This window comes from Hermetia illucens, chromosome 3 (genome assembly GCF_905115235.1).
Source record: "Hermetia illucens chromosome 3, iHerIll2.2.curated.20191125, whole genome shotgun sequence".
Taxonomy (NCBI): domain Eukaryota; kingdom Metazoa; phylum Arthropoda; class Insecta; order Diptera; family Stratiomyidae; genus Hermetia; species Hermetia illucens.
In genome coordinates this window covers 121,986,779-122,007,006 of record NC_051851.1, presented here as the reverse complement: position 1 = coordinate 122,007,006, position 20,228 = coordinate 121,986,779, and the positions used below count along the sequence as shown (strand labels likewise).

The window sequence follows — 20,228 nt, the reverse complement described above, 5'->3', positions numbered from 1 at the left end:
GCAACCAAGCATCTCGGCACCTATCAATACTGTTATTGATGAGCTCGTGACCATTCTAAAACTCAATTGCAGTTCTTGCAAGGAAGTCGAAGATCATATCTGGAGCGTCTATATTAACTTGGCATTTGATTGATTTCGAAACTTGCAAGTTACTAGACCAGGACATTTCTTTCTTTCGAATGAATGTCTAATTTCCAAAGGAAAAGAGTTATACGACCAGATCGAATCAAATATGAGAACTAATAGATGTACTGTGATCAAAATTGATTTGATTTAAGATTCTGACAAGCAAGAAAAACTGCCAATTTTATAAATTTACACTTCCATTATCCATACAGAAGCTTATTATAACAAATTCTCGAATATTCTTCACTGTTTGTTCCAATATGGCTCTATAGTTTTTATTATTTTACCAAATTGCTTTTTTATTCAATTCTCATGCTTTTTAAGAAATTTCAAGAAAACACTTTTTGCGATTTCGTCAGATGTGGGATGATACAAATCATGTGAAGTAACAATTAAACTTACGATATTTTTCCGGCGGTCTGGCAGTGCCTTCCAATCTATCGTTTTGCAATGTTTCTGCATTTTCTCCGCTTCCAATAAGATTCACTTTCCCGTGAGCAAGTGTCAAACGGAGACCGTTCGCGGACCGAGGTGGACGTCAAGCGGCACGCAGTGGAAGTGTCTGTCGGAGTGCCTCGCGGATGGTGGCTATCAAATCACGTCGACTAAAAGTCTAGTTGCGAATCACATTGTCGCCTTTATGTAATTCTAAGCCGAGACCCGGAAATTTGACTCCGTGAGGATTGAATCGATAGTGGCATTAACAGGGCCTTCAAGTGAATGTTTTTTGTATAATTGACAATATTGTGCAATTGTGTCGGAAGAGAGAGCAACGTTTTTGCTCGGCCAGAGGATGCCGGCCGACTTTCGCTTAGTGGAGCAGTAAAAGTGCAAACGCGGTTAGCTATTGAACCGGTCAAGTTTGGATTCAGTCTATAGGGAAGTGGCGTGTGTGCTTCAGTGCGCTAGCAACTATGTGATTTTCGGTCGGGTGCTATCATTAGGTTCCTGTGTGACCGCTGATCGGAATCTTGGCCGGGACGGGCTCGCTCTGACCAAACCTCGCCGTAGTCGGTTCCGTCGTAAAAGGAGGAACCTGACAGCGCATCGCACTTCTTGTACGGCGCCGTTGCCGCCGTTACCACCGAACATCGGAACATGACCAAATTGTTATCCTGCAAGCGAATCGGAACTCGTTATATAATGCGGAACTACTTCCTTGGAGCGAGGAACACCTGGACGCTGGGCCTCCTAATCAGTTTAGCCGTGCTTTGTATATTTTGGATATCGACAGGTAATTCGGTGATTGGCGGCGTATCCAAGTCGAACGATGATGGAGCTGGAGCCTCACGTAAGTAGGGTTGCCACGAACCATGCTTAGCCCCATTCTCAATATTTGTGTAAGTCGTTCCGGCTGAAGGGAGTCATCGCATAACCCATTTATCGCTTTCATATCCAGCGCGTTCAGGAGCTTGTAACAAGTGCCGAAACTACTGGCAACCACTTTTCCGCAAGTGGCTGGGAACAAAAGTGGCAACCCTACAGTATTTGATTTACATATTTTGTCTACTGTTAAGATTTATTTTCGTCCATTGAATGTGTCCTGTGTACGTCCTCCCGCTATTCTAGCTCGTCGGGGACTCGGTCGATTGCCAGTTTTGTTGCCATTTTACTTATTGCATGCAGTGTTGCCGAATAATAACCTTTGGCTACCATCGTATATGGAATTGTTGGCAGAAATCTGGGTCTAAAAAATCACACTTCCGAGAACTTCAAAACCACTTTTGGAATATTCATCTTCCAAGAATTCGAGCGATAACCACTCCAAGCATGCTTAGTAGTTAAAAAGTGCTCAACAAACAATCCCATAATGCCTCCAACTTAGTTCTCCAATTCTATCCAACCCTAGCGCAGTAATGACGTTGGTACTTAATTTGTATTTTGTTCATACATTAATTTGTTGATTAACTCTTCGAAGTTAAGATTAAGTACATGTAATTATGAGAAGTGCGAGCCTGAGTAACGCTAGGCCTTCTTTCGCTTCTATTTGCACCTGTTCACGGAGCTGATAATGAACGGTTCGCCCATGATTCATGAGATAAGAGCGGCATGGAGGAACACCAGCTACTAGAAGCTTATCAGAAATTGAATGGATAATACAAGTGTATTTTTATGGATTGGTCATGTGAATTCTTTCGATTATCAAATTGTCGAACATTGAATTAGGCACATTATCGCTCTTAAGTGGTTATCGATCATGCGAGAACGACTTGGTCTTGCTTTAATTCGTTCATTACAGGAATTTTGCATTATTAAAAGTAAATAGTGATGATGGATCATTTGTTGTGAGTGGTCTATGTTGTTGCTTGTAATCGAATCAATATCACCCATTTTGAAGTCCGCAATGCAAATTCAAATTATTAAGATTGATAATCCCAATAATTAATCCAGATCTGCTACAATCAGCCAAGTATGATGGATTTGTTTCCAACCTTTGAGGGTATTTGGTAGTCGAATAGGAATAGGAATTTTGTATGTGGTATTCATAGAAAACTGAAATATCGACACACTTTCCACATTTCTCAATTGTTGTTACCTGCAATTTTCGTTTTTGTTTGGGTTAGCACAGTATCAATAATGAACTAAAGTCCTTATCGTCAGCGGTTAATACGCCTTCCTGCAACTATGTTGTCGTCGGTAACCTTCCAATTTTTGGAAGTATGTTTTATGTGTGTGGATTGGCATTGAATCATCAGCAAAACAAGGAGCAATTAGTTTATTTTTTTTAGTATTCTACTTACCCGTCATCATTCATGATGCGACAACACAAATTAAGCTATGGCCTTTAGCGTAATTTCCTCCTTATGTCGATCGAGTCCTCCCATCACTTACGGAATAATTCTGTCGGCAGTCTAAACATTGATCTTTCACAGATTGTCTGGGTATTTCTTCCCCCGGTATCTGTTCCACTTGGCCAGCCCATTAAAACTTGCATAGGTTGACTAGGATCGATTCAGCCGGTTTGTCCCTATTGTTTTAATATGCCTCAGTTGTGGAGCTCGAAAACACCGAGAGCTTGTTCGGAGTTTCACATCTGGCATACGTACAGGTCGAGGTTTAAATGAACTAGCGCGTTTGGATTCATATCCCCCATGAGTATTCTGAACTGTTCCATTCCTGGTGCAATACAGTTCTTTCAGCCCTTCCACACCGTTTTTTAGCGTAGAAACCATGAAACGATTTCCGACTTCACAGAATGGCACTGACCTGTGCATTGGATCTCTTCTTTCCTGACCACTTTGTTCGCGGCTTCATTGTCTTCTAACCCAATGTGGCCTGGAACCCAGAGCATCCAGACAGACAGATTATCGCACGAGCCGAGCGTGTTCAGTCTCTCAAGGGACTCCCAAACTAGTTTGGAGTTCATTTGATAAGACCTAAATGCTTTAATAGTGGTTTGGCTGCCGGTTAGAAAAGCAATATTCTGTCCTGTATAGTTCATTTCGAGATTAATGCTGGTATGCTTATCCATTGGGACCCCGGCGCCCGGTCCCTCTGCCGTAAGGGTCCATCAATGCCACGCTCTCGCAGTTTGCCCTGTTACTCCAACGTGTTTAAAACTTCTTATCGAAATGAAACTTCGTGGTCATGTTATTCTTTGGTGTCAATATTCAGGATGCCGCCTAGGAAGAATATCAGTCTTCCTTTGATTTAGGCATCTTCCCGCTTCGCTTGGTACTCCCAGATATCCTGAAGATACATTTGCCTAGACTTTGCAGCTTTCCGACAAATCTTTTCAACATACGTCTTCCAGAGTAGTTTTTAATAATAATCGTTGGCGCAACAATCCATATTGGTGTAGTTTTTGGTCTCGTGTAATTCCCAAATATTTGACCTCTGTTACTCGTTTCACATCTATGCCATGTAATCTAATGACTCTTAGGTGATCAAGCGAGTAGGAACGATGGCAGGCAGATGGGTCTGAGAGATTTAGGGTGAAAGGTATCCTTTTTACTCGCTTTCGAAATAAAGACAAACGGTTCCGGGCTGCTTCCCTGATCGCGTTGCTATACGTCGTGAGTGTGCTTTTGTACATCTATCAGTCCCCGGTTTGTTTCGCTCGGTTGAATCATATAGCAGCGTAGAGAAACGTTGCTGCGAAACATTTTAACTTAAGGGGGTGTATCGGATCCGTGGAATCGATTTTTTTTTGTATCAGTTGCATCTAGATGTGGTATAGAATATATGGGCGAAGTGATTTTTCGATATTCGGAGTCGTTTGGAAATTATAGTATTAAACACGTAATATGTCACATGCCAGATTTATGTCGATCGCCGTAATATAGCGCGTATTTATCGGTCCGAATGACGTTCGAATGACTTCGCTAAAAGGACAAGAATTGGCTGTACATGTGTTTCTTGCAGAAACCTAAGATTAATGGTCAGTTAAGATTTTATGGCTAAAAATCACATTTTACTTTTTAAATGCGTTTCTCTCGAAACTGCATATTGGAAATCTGCTGCCACCATAGCCCAAAATCTATCCAAAGAAATTCACGAACATATTTCTACGGTCCGCAAATAGGATAATTGCGATTTATTAAGTATTTTTTTTTTAATCATTAAAGAAGCCTTGAAAAAACACCCCATTAAAAGGGTTTTACTATGTGACTCGATATTTCAACTTTTTTTTTAGATTTTTTTTTGCAATAAAGAAAGGCGTAATCTTTCAATCTGTTTATGTTATTATTTAGATTGGATATTATTGATATATTTGATAATCGTTTGTATTTGTGTGTTACCGTCAAATTGGGCTCCTCTAAAAAAGGTGGGTGGCTGGTGGAAAGTGCATCTCCATTTGTAGTAATCTACTTGCCTCTATCGCTTGGACCACAATTAGAACTTTACCTTATTAAACATTGAAGTGGTGTAGCTGTAAAGGAATGTAAAGGAAATTGTTAACGAAAATATAAAATCGGGTTTCCCACCAGTTGGAAAAATGTGGTTTCGAGAAAAACGCGTTTGAGGTTTTTGTTTTATAAGCAGGCCAAAATGGCGCACAATGTTTTGAAGTTCGGCCTACAATTTCTGCAGTATATTCTCCAACATATTCTGCATTCAAAACATATACAAAATGAAAGGTCGATTTTTAAAAACCGTCACATAGGAAAACCCCCTTAATGTTAGGATCTATATTTTAGACAAAAGGGTGAAGGCGGAGCTAACGCTAATAACTCGCAGAGTAACCTTTGAAATCGGTGTCATTATCAGCAGAAACAAAGCTACTTTCAATATTCTAGTCATTAATGCAAATGGAAAAAACAGGTAGCACAGAAATTGTCGCTGATTTTGAGATGAAATTGACCAGCAGACTATGCAATCATCTTGGATATTGCTTCGAATTTCAAATTCATGCGAAATTTTACCTCGACGCAACCTGTATGATTTTACGTCATCATGTGTTGCTCTGATAGCTTTTAGTTTCTCCGGATTGTCCCCTGTCCTGAGCAGAGCATTCCAGCTTTCTTGGAATCCATGAAGTGAAGCACAGAATCAAAGAAGACTCAATGAATTCCCCAGGAAGATGCCCCCCCGTATACAAATGGGTTCTGAGGTGTTCATCTGTCAGTCTGTCAGCTTTATTAGTTTGCGATCAATTTAATACAGACGGAGGACATCGATTAGCCGGGTTTGAGGCTATCAAAAGCCTTGGCGTAATTGATATATGATAGCAATTAAAGAGATTTGTTTAGTCTGTAGTTGCCTGTTCTGAGTCGATAATGAGTTGCTGGCAAATCCTTGACCTAACTCAATAGTCAATCCCCTTAGGATGTTCAGCATGCTGAGTGGGTAACCTCCACAGACCACTCCAATAATCTTTTGCTTCCGTTATCGAAAACCACACTGGCTGGACGCTCTGTTGGGATTTGTAGAGTGATCTGAAAAGGTTCCGCTGGCCGGCAGCTGCAACTATACCACAATACACAAATGATTGTAGTTGCAGTAGCGATTGACCAACATCATCGAGATGCAATTTCATCATTGATTTGAGATAGAATTCTTGGAGTTGCTGGTGATATATAGAACCTGGAAATACCTGGTGTATGCAAAGGATCTACTTCCGAAACTTATATTCACGCTCTTTTGAATTCGTCCCGAATCTCAGCGGAGCCTTCAGTCGGACGGTGAAAGTCCTTCGGCGAATACTTAAATTGTTGCCAGCAATGCGGCGTGGTGTTGTTGATGATGTCCCCACTGCTCTCATCAACTCTTGATCACCAGTATCTGCGATAATCTCAAGTAAAATACGCTGCCTATTGACGGCCGGCATTGTGTCGAGAAATAAAGCGATCCTGGTCTGTAACTCGCTGCATAGATACGTGCACGTATTGCGGGAAACGCGGGCAAATCTCGGGTGTAATGGGACAGTAAGACGTTGTACCTGCTCTTGCTGCTGTTCTTTCATAGTAGGAGCAGGGATGAAAAAGAGGTTCGTTTCCTCAGTCCACTTTATCCTATCCCTACGCGAACCTGCTCAGGTGGTCACCACAGTTTGTTACGAAACAGTTGCAGAAGAGAGAGCCATGCTTGGGTCCGGCTACGGTTTTTAATATTATACTATATATATATATATTATATACTTTTATCGTATTGTTTCGCATTTCCACGACCATTTACCACCACCAGATAAGTCCATAAACTAACGTTTAACGTCGGAGCAGTATCCCAGTAGTATCAACCTATAGAAGTTCCCTTACTCCCTTACTTTGCATGGTGTCACTTTCATTAATGTACAAAATATGGAAAACAAATAGTTTCGTGTGTAAATTAAGCATTGGTTTTAATAGGAAAAGATACTGACCGAATCAAAAATGTAACGCCCGATAAGCAATCTGAGCAATGGTTAGAACAAGGTGAAGGAAGAAATTGGCTTAGTCATTTCCGAGTAAATCGGGTGTGACAGACACATTGAATCGATTGTTTCACGCAAAACTTTAAAAATCGATAGAATAATTGAAAACGTATAAAAGTGTAATCAACAACTGGGATTTGAACTTTGAAGAGAAGCACTCTACCCCCTTAATCATCATGCCGACAGAAAAATAGTGACTAAAAAATTTTTACTCGGTGTCGAAACGTGCGGCGACGAAAGGTGCTTCGTCGAGAGGAGTGGCGTCGTTCGTATATTTTTTGAAAGTCTGTAAAGGTCCGGTGCTTCAGTGTCAATGTTATCCATGCCTTAAGGGTATCACCCCGTGTGAAGGCCGTTTTTTTTGGCTTTTTTTGAGAAATTTTTTTGTGAAGAACTGGATTAAAATATGAATTTTTCGCCATATATTTATTAATATCTTGAGCGTGCATTGTAATTTTTCCAGCCTGATCGCATAGTTCATTGTTGAAATATAGAGTAATTTATACACCCATCTCCAAAAAAGGTGTTTCTGCTGCCACGCTAGAGGGCGCTGCGATCATCCTAAAGAAAGAAAGTAAAAGGCATTTTAACGTACACTAAAATTTTTGAATTTTGTTTTTTTTTACAGCTTCTTCAATGAATAAAAACAAACTACAGAATGAATCACAATTATTCTAGTTTGCGGACCGTCGAAATATTTCGTTGGATAGATTTTATGCAATGGTGGCAGGCGATTTTCAACATACAGTTTCGAGAAAAACGCATTTGAAAAGTGAAATTCGATTTTTAGCCATAAAACCTTAACTGACCATTAATCTGTTATACCTAGTCCATAAACCTTAGGTTTCTCCAAGAAACACATGTATAGCTTTGGCTTCAATTCTTGTCCTTTTAGTGACGTCATTCGGACCGATAAATACAAGCTTTATTACGGCCATCTACATACATGTGCCATGTGACTTACCACGTGTTTAACACTATAATTTCCGAACGACTCCGAATATCAAAAAATCACTTTGCCCATATATTCTAAACTATATCTAAATACAAGTCGGATACCAGTCGACTCGTCTGTGAGTACCTGAGTCAAATCAAGGTAACAATCAGGGGTGATCGCAATGTTGGCCACATTACCTCTTATAGGATACCGTAGTTCTATAGTGTACCGTTACGCTCTTCGATGAAGCGTTCTAATAAATCTAAAGGACCAGAACCAATTGAATTGTTGCGCCAACGATGGTGTATTGAAGCCTAGGTATCGGATAACGATAGCTTCATGATTTTTTCAGATTCTTAAGTTAAATAGTTTCTGAGAATGGTTCCGTGCAGTAAATTATCACTTGTCAGCCAGCAGTGCGTTTGACGTACAGACAGACATTAAACCGATTTTTAATAAGGATTTGTTTTACACAAAAGATTAAGTGCTCATTCACTTTGTACGAAAAAAAATTTCATACTAAAGGATATGAATTGTTGTTATACTTCACTTGCAAATTGGTAGAGGGAGTTGTAAGTTGGGTAAAATATCCATAAAAAAAAGCACTGGAAGCCGTTATAAGCTCCTACATACTATTCAAAGTAGAAAAGAATATTGCAGGAAATCATCAAGGGGAAAACCTCTGCACAGAAATTCGCAGCTCTATTCTATTCTCTAGATGGGGTCTCTAGCGACTTGCATCCACTTCTTCGTCTAAAAGGACAGTTCCACGGGAAAAATGTGGAGGTGAAGCGAGGTAGAGATGTAGAGACATTCGACGCACATGGCAATGTACGTAATACATTTATATATTAGTGGTATTAAGGCTTTAGGAAAAATATGGACTCTTAGATTGTATTACTCGTAAGTATAAATATCGACATTAGTCTGTAAAGATGTTGGAAATGGGTTTTATTGTCGCCGGTAATCCACCTGGTTTTCTTTAGCATCGGTTCATTCATAGGATACCATTTACGTGTCGACACCAGTAATGGCTCGTATGATGAATGTTGCTGCAAATTCAATTCAATTTTTAAAATTGTACAAAAAAAAAAACGGTGTAAACAATATGGCATCATTTTCACAACTGTTGCACTGTAACACTAAAATTTGGAGGGAACGCCCGTAATAGATTTTCCAATTAGGAGCGTTCAGTGGTAATTCTGGGAACTTTTGATCAAAGTAATATGTTAAACAGAGAAATATTTTCACCAAAAGTGGGAACTATTTTCCGTATTTTTTGTAAATATTACATAATAATATTTCAATTATGATACAAAATTAAGTTATGTATTTCTAATTCTTATTGGCTGATGATGGGATTCTTACCTCCTTTTAAAGCTAGTTTCCAGTAGCCAGCTAGTAATGGGACCCGTCATCATCGTCAGCGTAACAACTGGTATCAGGTCTAGGCCTGCCTTAGTAAGGAATTCCATACATTTCGGTTTTGCGCCAAGGTCTATCAATCCGATATTCCTAAAAGCTGTCTGGCGTCCTGTCATACGCCATCGCCCATTTCATCGTCGGGTGGTGCTTATATTGCCATCATGTATTTCCTCGTGCCTTCATTAATTTGCAGCCCGAAGTTTCGCGCCGATCGCCACTTGTTCGATCTGGATGCAGGTAAATTGTACATCTGAGATTGTTCTTGTCGTAATGTCAACATCGTCAGCATAGGCCAGGCCATAGGACTTAGGAGGAGAAGGCAGATGATATTATTTACATCATGCAGATAACTTTTTCCAGGGACAGGTTAAAGGGGATACATGATAGGGCATCCCTTTGTGTTAGATCGTTGTTGATGGTGAATGCTCTCGAGAGTGAATCTTTAACTAGCCTCGCATATTCTCTTATGGCCGTGTACGACTTTACCCTGGCTATGCTACCATATACGGCCTTGAAGTTGATGAGAAGACGGTACAACGAATGGCCATATTCCAACAGTTTTTGAGTGGGATGACCCGCCAGGCTGAGAAACTTGGTTTTGTGTAGTGAAGCTTCTTTGTTGTGGGCTGATAGAACATCATCAGCATCCGGCCTAGCAAGATAATGGAGAAAATCTTATATGTAGATGTTACGCAGCAGTAGAACCTGTATTTCAATTAAAACTATTAAATTGCGTCAAAACTTTTGGGCTCAATTCCTTCCTTATTTTATCGGTGTTACTTTGATATATTGTTGCTTGACTCAACCATTGGAGCATCATAACGGGTTAGATTTTCCTTTCGCACGAATTGCTTGTGTAAAAATTTCTTCTAGTATCCGTTTGTGAAACCTTTCCAGACTATGTAAATAACTGCCCCGAAAATATTGAATTTATAAAATCCATTCTTTGAAGTATTTTTCGACAGACACGAGAGAACATTACGATCTGATGTATAGCGAGAGTCGGCCCATCCTAATCGATTCCTTAATACGGGCATTCCCCTCTTTTCAAGAATCGATTCATGACTGAAGTCGAAAATCGGGTGCGACCTCCGATTTTTTTCGGTCAAGACCGATTGATTTGGGGGAAAATTAAAGGTTCATTCTTGTAATTATTAAATATGTTTGTTTATAATTCTACATAAAAAGCATCATTTTCGAGTTATTTGCGAGAAATCATTTAAAAACATGGATTTTTTCGGTGAAGAAAATGAGATGTTTGAACACGAATAACTCGAAAACTACTAGTCGTAGGAATCATTTTCATGAAACACATACCACCCTTTCCTCCGACCCCAAATTTCATGTCAATCAGTTTTGACCAAAAGAATTCGAAGGTTTGAGTGTGTTTACGGTTTTTTATTCGGCTTCGAGTATTCTTGATGACGTGTTTATCTTTCATTACAAAGCTTATATATTGGGTTGGGGAAAAGTAATGCCGTATTTGTGATCGAATTTTAACGCTTTATTTAACATACTTAGAATTATCCGATTTAAGTCAAATATGCGCCGTTTTGTTCGCAAACTTCATTATCCCCCTCTTATAAAAGTCCCCCTCCGTATTGGCAAAAAACTCACACAGCCACTTTTCGCAAGCCTCTTTTGAGTCCAACTTAGTAGCACCAAGAGCATTTTGCATGGACCGGAAGCGATGGTAATCACTAGGTGCCAGGTCCGGACTATACGGTGGGTGCGATAGGATATCCCGTCCGAACTCTCGTAGCTTCTGGCGGGTCATCAAAGATGTGTGTCCTGGTGGAACACAACACCATTCTTATTGACCAATCCTGCTCGCTTCTGGTCAATCGCCTGCTTTCATTGGTCGAGTTGCTCACATTAGAGGACCGAATTGAGGGTCTGGTCATAGTTGAGCAGCTCATAGTGGATGACTCCCTTCCAATCCCACCAAACACACAGCAAAACCTTCCTGGCCGTCAATCCGGGCTTGGCGATGGTTTGGGCCGGCTCGCCGCGCTTCGACCACGATCTTTTTCGTTTGAGATTTTCGTACGTAATCCACGTTTCATTACCAGTCACCAACCGCTTCAAAAATTTGTCGAATTCGTTCCGTTTCAGCAGTGCATCGCAGGCGTTGATTCGGTCCAAAAGACTGTGGCGCGGCAGAATCTGCAGCATTCGAAATTTATTTCGAATGTTGCGGATGCGGACGGGTAGATGGCGCGGAACTCTCCACTCACTCATTTTCTGAACGCACCGGGGGAGTGGAGAATTAGCGGTGGAAAAATGCCGTTGTTTGGGACAGTAAGGACCGCATGGAAATAAGTCGGTCTCTTCTGTTCTAAACCGCGGCGGCATACACACGTAACCACCTAAAAGAAAAAGTGATTTTTTTCATTTACCTTTTCTATGAATAAGGTTTTAATACTCGTTATTAAATTCAATTGATTGGCTCGGTATAGATTGTTTAAAAATATTCCATTTAAAACGTGACTTTTCTAGACAATAGTTTTATGATATTCAATTTCTTTAACTAAATTTTAATGTATCATAGCAAAGCTGTTTATAAAAATTATTTAAATTAATTTTCTGAAACGCAAAACTTACGAGTTGTTTTGTGTTAAGAGAACAAGACTTTTTCCGTTAACTCGTGTGGCACCCAAACATCCAGCTTTTTTGGAATCCAATCTTCTGCAAATGGTTCCAAATGGTTTTATGGTCCTTACCCAGTTCCTTACCAATCGAGCGGATGCTCACATGCCGGTCTACTTGGATGATTTCGACGATTGTATCGGTTTCCAGTACGGGGTGTATCTTCGACATCCACTACACCAGAACGAAATCGATCGAACCAACGCTGTGCTGTGCGAATCGTTACAGTATCGGACCCATAAACTTCACAAATTTTTTTGGCCACCTTGGTTACATTTTTACCTCTCAGGTAGTAAAAATGTAAAATATGACGAATTTCTTCCTTGGTGGACTCCATTTTTGACGTGCTATAACTTGAGACTGAAACGTACGATCCTAAAACTGTCAAAGAGACACCTGTATCCCAGATTGTCGTCTTCAAATCGCCGTATAGTATGACCCAATGCGATAAGTACAACACAAGAAATGTTTAAGTGTCGCCTTCTATTGACAAAATACGACATTAGATTTTTCCCAACCTATTATAATAATAATATAATATATAATAATTGTTAAGAACAATTACAGGTTGCGAAGACGTTCCTTTTTTTTGTGGAGGTATGTTAAGTTGAACTTTTCAATCTGTTCATGAAATTCTACACGAAATTTTCGAAGAATTTCGATCAAATATAATTTGTATCATATCCCCAATGGTAGTGTACATAGAAGAAATAATTGGAATTCAAAAGTGAGCACAAATGCTCATTGCACCAATTCCAGTGAAAACACAGTTGACTGCAGCCAAGTATCGATTTTTATGTCCTGGATATTTAGACTTTTTTATATTGAAATTTCTCTACACTATTAGTACTTTAGAGGAAATTACATTCCTAAATCCCCCCGTCTATACCTCTTTCGTTGTTTTATTCATATTGAAAATTGCATCGTAAACAATGGATAGGGATATGAAAATGATTCATTTACCTAAATGGAGGCATTCGCTAGTACTTTCTATTCTAATCATAGATATAACTAACTTAGACATGAATGTTTATGTTTGAATTTGAAACGGGTGCTAGTCTGGATTTACCTTATCAGATTGATTAAAAATAATTTTATATGAAATTTAATAATAATATATAGAAGATTAGAAGTTACATTGTAAACAAATGCGTTTATCTGCGGTCTTGATTTAATAACAATGAGATGAATCAGCTGAACTTCCCGACAGTTTTAATGTACCGATAGATAACTACTTATAAAGTAATGACGTAGATAAAAATCTACAGTATATGACAATTATATCATGGATGAAGCTGCTTCCCATTTTCTATCATTTCAACAGTTTGGATGAGCTAATTTTTAAGATTTTTTGTGCATTATTAAAATGAGTTCGATGTCCGTCTATCCGTTTTTACACTCAGAAAAAATAACAGGCAGCAAAAGCCCAGAGTAGTACTTCTATGTCCGTGACTGTATGTACAGATATGATGGAAGTATTCTGATAAACTGTAAATTACTTTGTTTTCCTTAAGCTCAAGGTACAATAAAGGCGAGCGATTGGACGAACTACTTGTCCGAGGTCTCATTCACAAGTTCAATGTAAAATCAAAATCTCACGTCGGCGAGGTGCGTTGCTGTGGAGGTTCCGTAGTGTGAAGCCGCTTGGCAGAGATTCACCCGATATCCACACCAAAGTTGCGCATCACAACTCGCCATGACTAAGCAACTTGAACCTCACCCGTCTGAGTAGCTCGTCTACCTGTTAGTAGCAGGATGACAGCTACGAGGCCGACAGGAATCGGACTGGTCACTTTGCAGTCAACCATTAATCAAGGTAGATCAGTTATTAATTAAAACAAGTCGGAATATCGGAAACTCGGCGGTTCAGGTAAAAGGTTTTGTGTTCATCTTATGTGAGCAACTCACTATGCACGTTTTCCATTCATAGATATGTTGCTAAGAATACAAAATATTCCGTAATACTTTTCCAAACTCTAAGATACACATATGTACATACATATCAACGACATAAATACGGTGTTCATCCTAAATAAGCAAACTTGTCGATTACCGCAGTGATAAATTGATTTAACGCATCTTCACGCATTTCCACTTTACTCCATGCACAAAAGCACGTATGTGAATTAAAAACCGCTGATAATCAGGTACACACATGCCTATTATATTAGTTACTACCCGCACATGTCTCCCTCTAGTAATTAACACTGATATGCAAATAACTAAAAAAAATCCAAAAAAAGGAAATTAAAACGTCCCCATCGACCCCGCCATTCATATAAGTTCACTTCATATGATGATGACGGCATGCACGTCTTAGGGTACAATAAATTTACCTGAAATGCGAAACTTTGGCCTCCTATAACTTTGTTAATATTAATTGGATTGCGTTCAAATTTGTCAGAATTATGCCCTATATTATCGCCTGTGCTGCTGCCAAATGTATTTCTAGTATTAACTTAAGGGGGGCTTTCCGGTAAATAAAACGTGGTAATACACTATTATTAACTTTATTTGTGCAGATATCGGAACGGGATGTATTTTGAGGCCTAGATTTCATATAGATGCATCATTTCGGATTTTTCGGTTGGATAGGTTCTGAGAACTGGACCTGTTTCACTTTTTGGGGCACAGGTTTTGTCCCCTATCTCCCCTATGTTGCACCCAATATCATAAATAAAACGCAAAGTACTATTCAAACCCTTTCATTTGATATCCCACATGGCCATATTCTGTGGAAAAAAATTGTCGCAGGTATGGGGAGCCCCCTTCAAACTAAACACAAAATGGCGCCACTTGCTGTATGTAAAGCGGCACACAGACCACATGTTCTCACCAAATTTCGTGACAATCCGTTCAGCCGTTTCCGACTGACGGACAGCCGGACATACAGACATTGAATTGAGGTTTCATACAGAACCTCAAAAGTGACTAATAAGAATAATTAATTTGTAAAGTTAACTTATTAAATTTATTAACAAATTATTATAAAAATATATATAATTATTATATATTAATTTCATTATATTGTAATGGCATTTGATGTCATTCGGAATCTAATGACGCTTCTGGTTTTCTGCAATTAATTAAGACATACCACAGAAAGGAAATCTACTTCAGCCTCCAAAACGAACCCAGTCTAATTCAATAAATTAAAAATCTAATTGCCGAAAGACGTAGTCAAATTACCACGTGAACTGTCAACAAACGAGCTCAGCACAAGCAGATTTTTAATTGCATACACTTGAATATATATGTACGCTTTTGCGTGCCGGTTAGCCGTGACGTGCTTCTATATATGTAAATGCATGTACGGACTTAGCAACAGGCAATATCGGATGATATGGACGCAACTGGTCTAAAACCGATATGTAGAAATGGACCCATGCAGCCTGGGAAGAACCTCAGCCAACGGCAACGAAGGAAGTCGAAGCTGATTGGGAATGATACAATATCAGATTAATGGAAAAGGGAGAAACGTCATAGTTGCCTCTGCTGACACATTCTATGATTCTTTGAATCTTTTACCGACGCAAGAACTAGGAGATCTGGTAATGTACGTGGAATCAACCTCCTAATAGGTTGCGATGCTAACACTCAACATATTGGCTAGGGGAGTAATCGAATTGGACAAAATTCAATGAACTTCTTGGCCACAAAGTGCAGGCCCGTATCCCACTACTTTTAGAAGGCTTTGCCGAGGCTCGTTCTATTACCTGACGCAAACGCGGTAAAACGTTTCCCTGGTGGAACCAGGAACTGCAGAAAATCAGAAAATCAAACAGATGACTACTGAGCCGTGCTTGCAAAAAATGAAGACAGGTTAAACTTATCGAATGTACAACGTGAGTGTATGGGGCTCGTAAAACATTCGAAATAACTCTCTTTAGAGAATACTGTGACTAACTGAAAGACGAAAAAGAGAATTCAAGGCTGTGCAGGATCCTAAAAAGAGATGGGCCGGCCAAGTTAGACTCTCTTAGAAAACTGGATGGAGCTTTCTCGAATCCTTGGCACAGTTAGATACTAGACAGCTACCTCACTCCTCCTTGCCCCTCAAGGGGGGAAATTAGTGCGAGTACACAAGATTTCAAATTGTTTTGCCCTTGAGCATGAGCGAGATGTACCGAAAACCCGATCAGCTGTGTTTGACATACCGCCCGGACTTGCCAATGAATTGGTGAGATTGGTAAGTTTTTGCTTATGTATAAGTGAATACGTGAAATAACTTTTTGCTATATGGGTGAGCACGCCGTAGTACCAGAATAGCAAAAGCTCACCGATCTCTCTCTTACCAATACGATTTGACGAAGATTATGCCTTTTCCTTGTTTAGCGTCTCTGATGTGTACAGATAAGCTTCTGCAAGAACATTTGCAAGTGGGGTCATTTTTGTAAGGGTACTGCCTATAGTAGATCTACTGTGCCCTTGGGTCGAATCTGGGGAGTCGGGCTATATGACTACCTCTTACCAAATGTAGTCTTCATACCTAAGCCTGGAAAATATGATTATTTGAACTACAATTTTATTGGGGGAAAAATGACTATTTAAATCCAAAGAACTTCAGAAAGATCAGCTCAACAATTTTCTCGTTGAAATGGAGGGACTGGTTGAGCGCTAAGATCGCACTCATTAAATGAAAACCAACATTCTTACCAGCGTGGAAAGTCCTATGAATCTGCTCTTTGGTTTCGAAGATAGAGAACGTACCTCCGAAAGGCGAGTATGTGATGGGGGTATTCATGGACATTGAAGGGACTGTGCACCTTTCCAAAACTTTGTCGTGTCCATGAAACTTCCGTTAAGTGTATCTATGCTATTTTGACGGAGAGAAAGCTATGTATATCGGAACAAAAGCAACGAAAGGCTTTCCTCTAAGGTGGTGTACTACCGCCACTTTTGAAGAGAGTGTTAATCGACTGACTACTGAATTGCAGATGGCAGATGCCAATATACGCTCAAAATTATGCGGATGACGTGCCTATGTTAGCTGTTAGTCGAGATCTTGGAACAGTGTGCAGAAATATATTTCGCACCATTGATTTGATTTACAGTTGGAACCTTAGTCATGGACTGTCAGTAAATCGAAAAAATTACGATGGTATTTTTTACAAAAATGGGGAAACAAATGAGTTTTCGTAGCTTACTCCAAACTTCAATTTTATTTTATAGTGTATATATATATTTCGGAGTAGCTTTGTACTGATGAAGGGGGTAAGTTACTCCCGAAATACATATATACACTATAAAATAAAATTGTAGTTTGAAGTAAGCTACTGGTCTATCAATTTTAGATTTAACTACAAATAGAAGACAATATCTAACCTCTTAGAAATGAGTTTTCGCTTTGAATTAGCTTCACAGCAAAGAACAATAGTTCTGTTTATTATCGATGCTATGAGCACGGGGTTCGGCGCATCTCAATTTGCAGCCTTTGGGCTTATATACTTAGAGCACTTCAATAAGGGCAGCTCATAGACTAATATGTTTAGGTCTAGGGGAAACAACGGGCATGACAGGCACAGAGCACTGGAAGAGCTATTTGGAGAACTGAGTACAATTTTTGAAATTATTTCTGATTTTCCGATCACCACACGACTGTTTGGTAGAACATGTAAAGTTATATTCTACATCGTTAGTTCAAAAATAAAACAGGATACTGGAGTAGAAGTCTCCTTTCGAGTAGGAACAAAGGGTTGGCTCCCTGGTTCCCTTGGAACAATATATAACGGACTTTCAGGTTGTAATGTATGATTGACGGGCGGTTGAAGGACAGGCGTGAGTGCCCGCCTATGGATGCATAAAACATCAATTCTTTTATACTGATGGGCTCCAGCCGCAACGGTTCACATCCTTTAGTGGACATCTTGCAATATATAAACGAATCCGGGATGTTCCGTTAGATGAGGGAGCCGAGTACAATGGACTAGTACAGTCTGAGTGCTCAGAGACTTTGCTCCTTCCCCACCTCGTATATGCACAGGCACACACTTCCCACACAAGAACACAAAGCTTGATTATCTGGAGCATTCACCTTTCGCTTTCGCGACTTGTTTGAATTCAAAATATTGTTAATATCGGATTGAATTCTTCTTCGCTCTAGTTTAAATTTAATATATTTACTTTAATTGTATGGCTGTCATTCATTTTACAGTAAAACTTTACGAGCAACAGAGGAATATAACAAACAGTATAGACTTTCCACCATTTCATCTACACATTTTGAATACAGGCCTGTCGTAATCTTCAGTTTGAAGTAACTCTTTCCAACTTTCCTTGTACTGTAGTTGCTTCTTTAAATTATGCATTCAACCCAACCATAGTTTGAAATGCCACTCGAAAAGCGCATTAGGGTGCATATGACATTGCTGCATTGAAGGTGAATGTCAGCGAAGCGAGCTTCATCGATCCATAGTAAATAGAATTGCTTGTTACATTGCATGGTACGCGCGCAGACTAGCGCGCCCTCAGCATAGATGCTGAAAGAAGTTTGCTCTTACAGTAAAACTTTCCATTCTGCCTTCTACTTTTCGTCACTTGTTATCAATATATGATTTTATTTCCATTTGTTTACAGAACAGTCACGAACAGGATCATCGAAGAGAATTTCCTCGTTCAGCTAGATGAATATTACTTTTATGTTAAAGACATACAGCACATCTAATTATAAGAGCGCACAAGATAAATTTAGGGCATGGCAAACTGCCAAGATATAGTATTCATGCTAAAGTGCCTACTGCACCGTCTTTCATTTATTATGTACATACATACAAAGGTTTCTCATTTCTGCAGACATAGCCATGAATACGTACATGTTTTGCCACCAGCGCCCCTTGTGCAGCCTACTCCTCAACCCTCTTGAGATAATGGGCCTTCTGCACTTGCCTTGGCATCCTTACTTTGGGTTTTTTTTTCATTAAATAACATGAAATGCTTTCTATGCTATAATAATACAGCATGTTGTTGTGGTATCAAAACGCACGTCATAAAGGGACGATGGGGGAACTGGGGTCTTTGTTGCCTATCACTCGAAATTGCTCCAGTTTTTACCTATTGTTACGAAATAAAACCGTATTTGAACACTGCTTTAATTGCTATTCGTGCTGGACATTAAAATCTGCTTTATAATCGTTGAGACCTTGGCGAGGATAGTCGAAACGAATCCCCTTCGCAAATATTAGAAGCAAGAATTCTTTTAATTGAGAACGCATTGTTGGCTACCATCGAAAGCGCTACAAATCTTTTACTATCGGAACAGAAAAGACGTTATAAAATAAAAAAAATCAAGACTTGTATTCATTCACAGCATCACAATTGAACCTTTTGTCTATGTCCGGAATTTGAGCAATCTTAAAAACATATTTTTCCAGAACTAACACAAAGTTAACATAAAATCGATACTGCTATGATATTAGGGCAAAAATAAAAGCACACCTCATCGTTTGCTGAATGGGTGGTCAGTGTGGATGGCGAAAAGACGAATTGGATGACTAAATGCATACCTACATGGATGATAAATATGTGTCTATAGATTCACATAGCATTCTGTTGTATGGAGGAATCCGAAAGCTACTTTCCTGTCCTACAGCAGCAGGAAAATAATGTTACATTTGTTATTGTTTGACTTGAACGGCATGTTATATAATTTCTTCAGTAGCAACACGGATAAGGTTTTATTGCCGTAACTATCTGGGAGGTAAATATTTACATCTAACCATTCTTTGTTTGCAATGAAAACGAAGGGGCGTTAGCTAATAAGTATAATGAGCTTTGAATCTGCGATAAATGTTTATGTAGTCATTTACTAAGTAGAATGATACAGAAATCCTAAACGAATCGTTTCCTTCACGTTTTAATGTTATTAATTTATTCGAACCCGTGGGGGTCCGGATATTGCATATAGCATACCTTTGACCGATATCTCTCGCAATTAAATCACTTTTGAGGCTTTAAGAGCATAGCAATTGGCTTGGGAGTATCATCATATGAATAATTATGAAAAGACGATTTGCCCCCTATAAGGTGCAGCACCTTATTTGGCTTAAGTTTACGTATAATCAGGACTTCACTACCAAAGATTCAAGCACATAAAGACGTACACTTTCTTTCAACTGTTTTGTGCCATAAAAGAGGCTCTAAAATCTATGCAATAAAAATAGTAGCTTAAAAGTAGTATATTTGATTGATCTGCTAAGCAGTTTATTTATCGTAATTGGTTGAATGACTTTTATCAAAAAC

The 20,228-nt window shown here is 39.3% G+C and overlaps 1 protein-coding gene across 2 annotated transcripts in view; it reads left to right on the top strand.

The window, feature by feature from the left end:
- Window positions 1–630: 630 nt before the first annotated feature.
- Window positions 631–20,228, top strand: part of LOC119650951 (galactosylgalactosylxylosylprotein 3-beta-glucuronosyltransferase S) — a 72,157-nt gene continuing 52,559 nt past the window's right edge. Inside the window, exon 1 of one of the 2 annotated variants that reach the window (XM_038054187.1) lies at window positions 631–1,360. In XM_038054187.1, coding sequence (XP_037910115.1) covers window positions 1,225–1,360 — 136 coding nt within the window. In that variant the 5' untranslated portion in view covers window positions 631–1,224. Of the gene's footprint in view, window positions 1,418–20,228 lie in introns of both variants that reach the window. The other variant, XM_038054185.1, reaches the window with a different exon arrangement.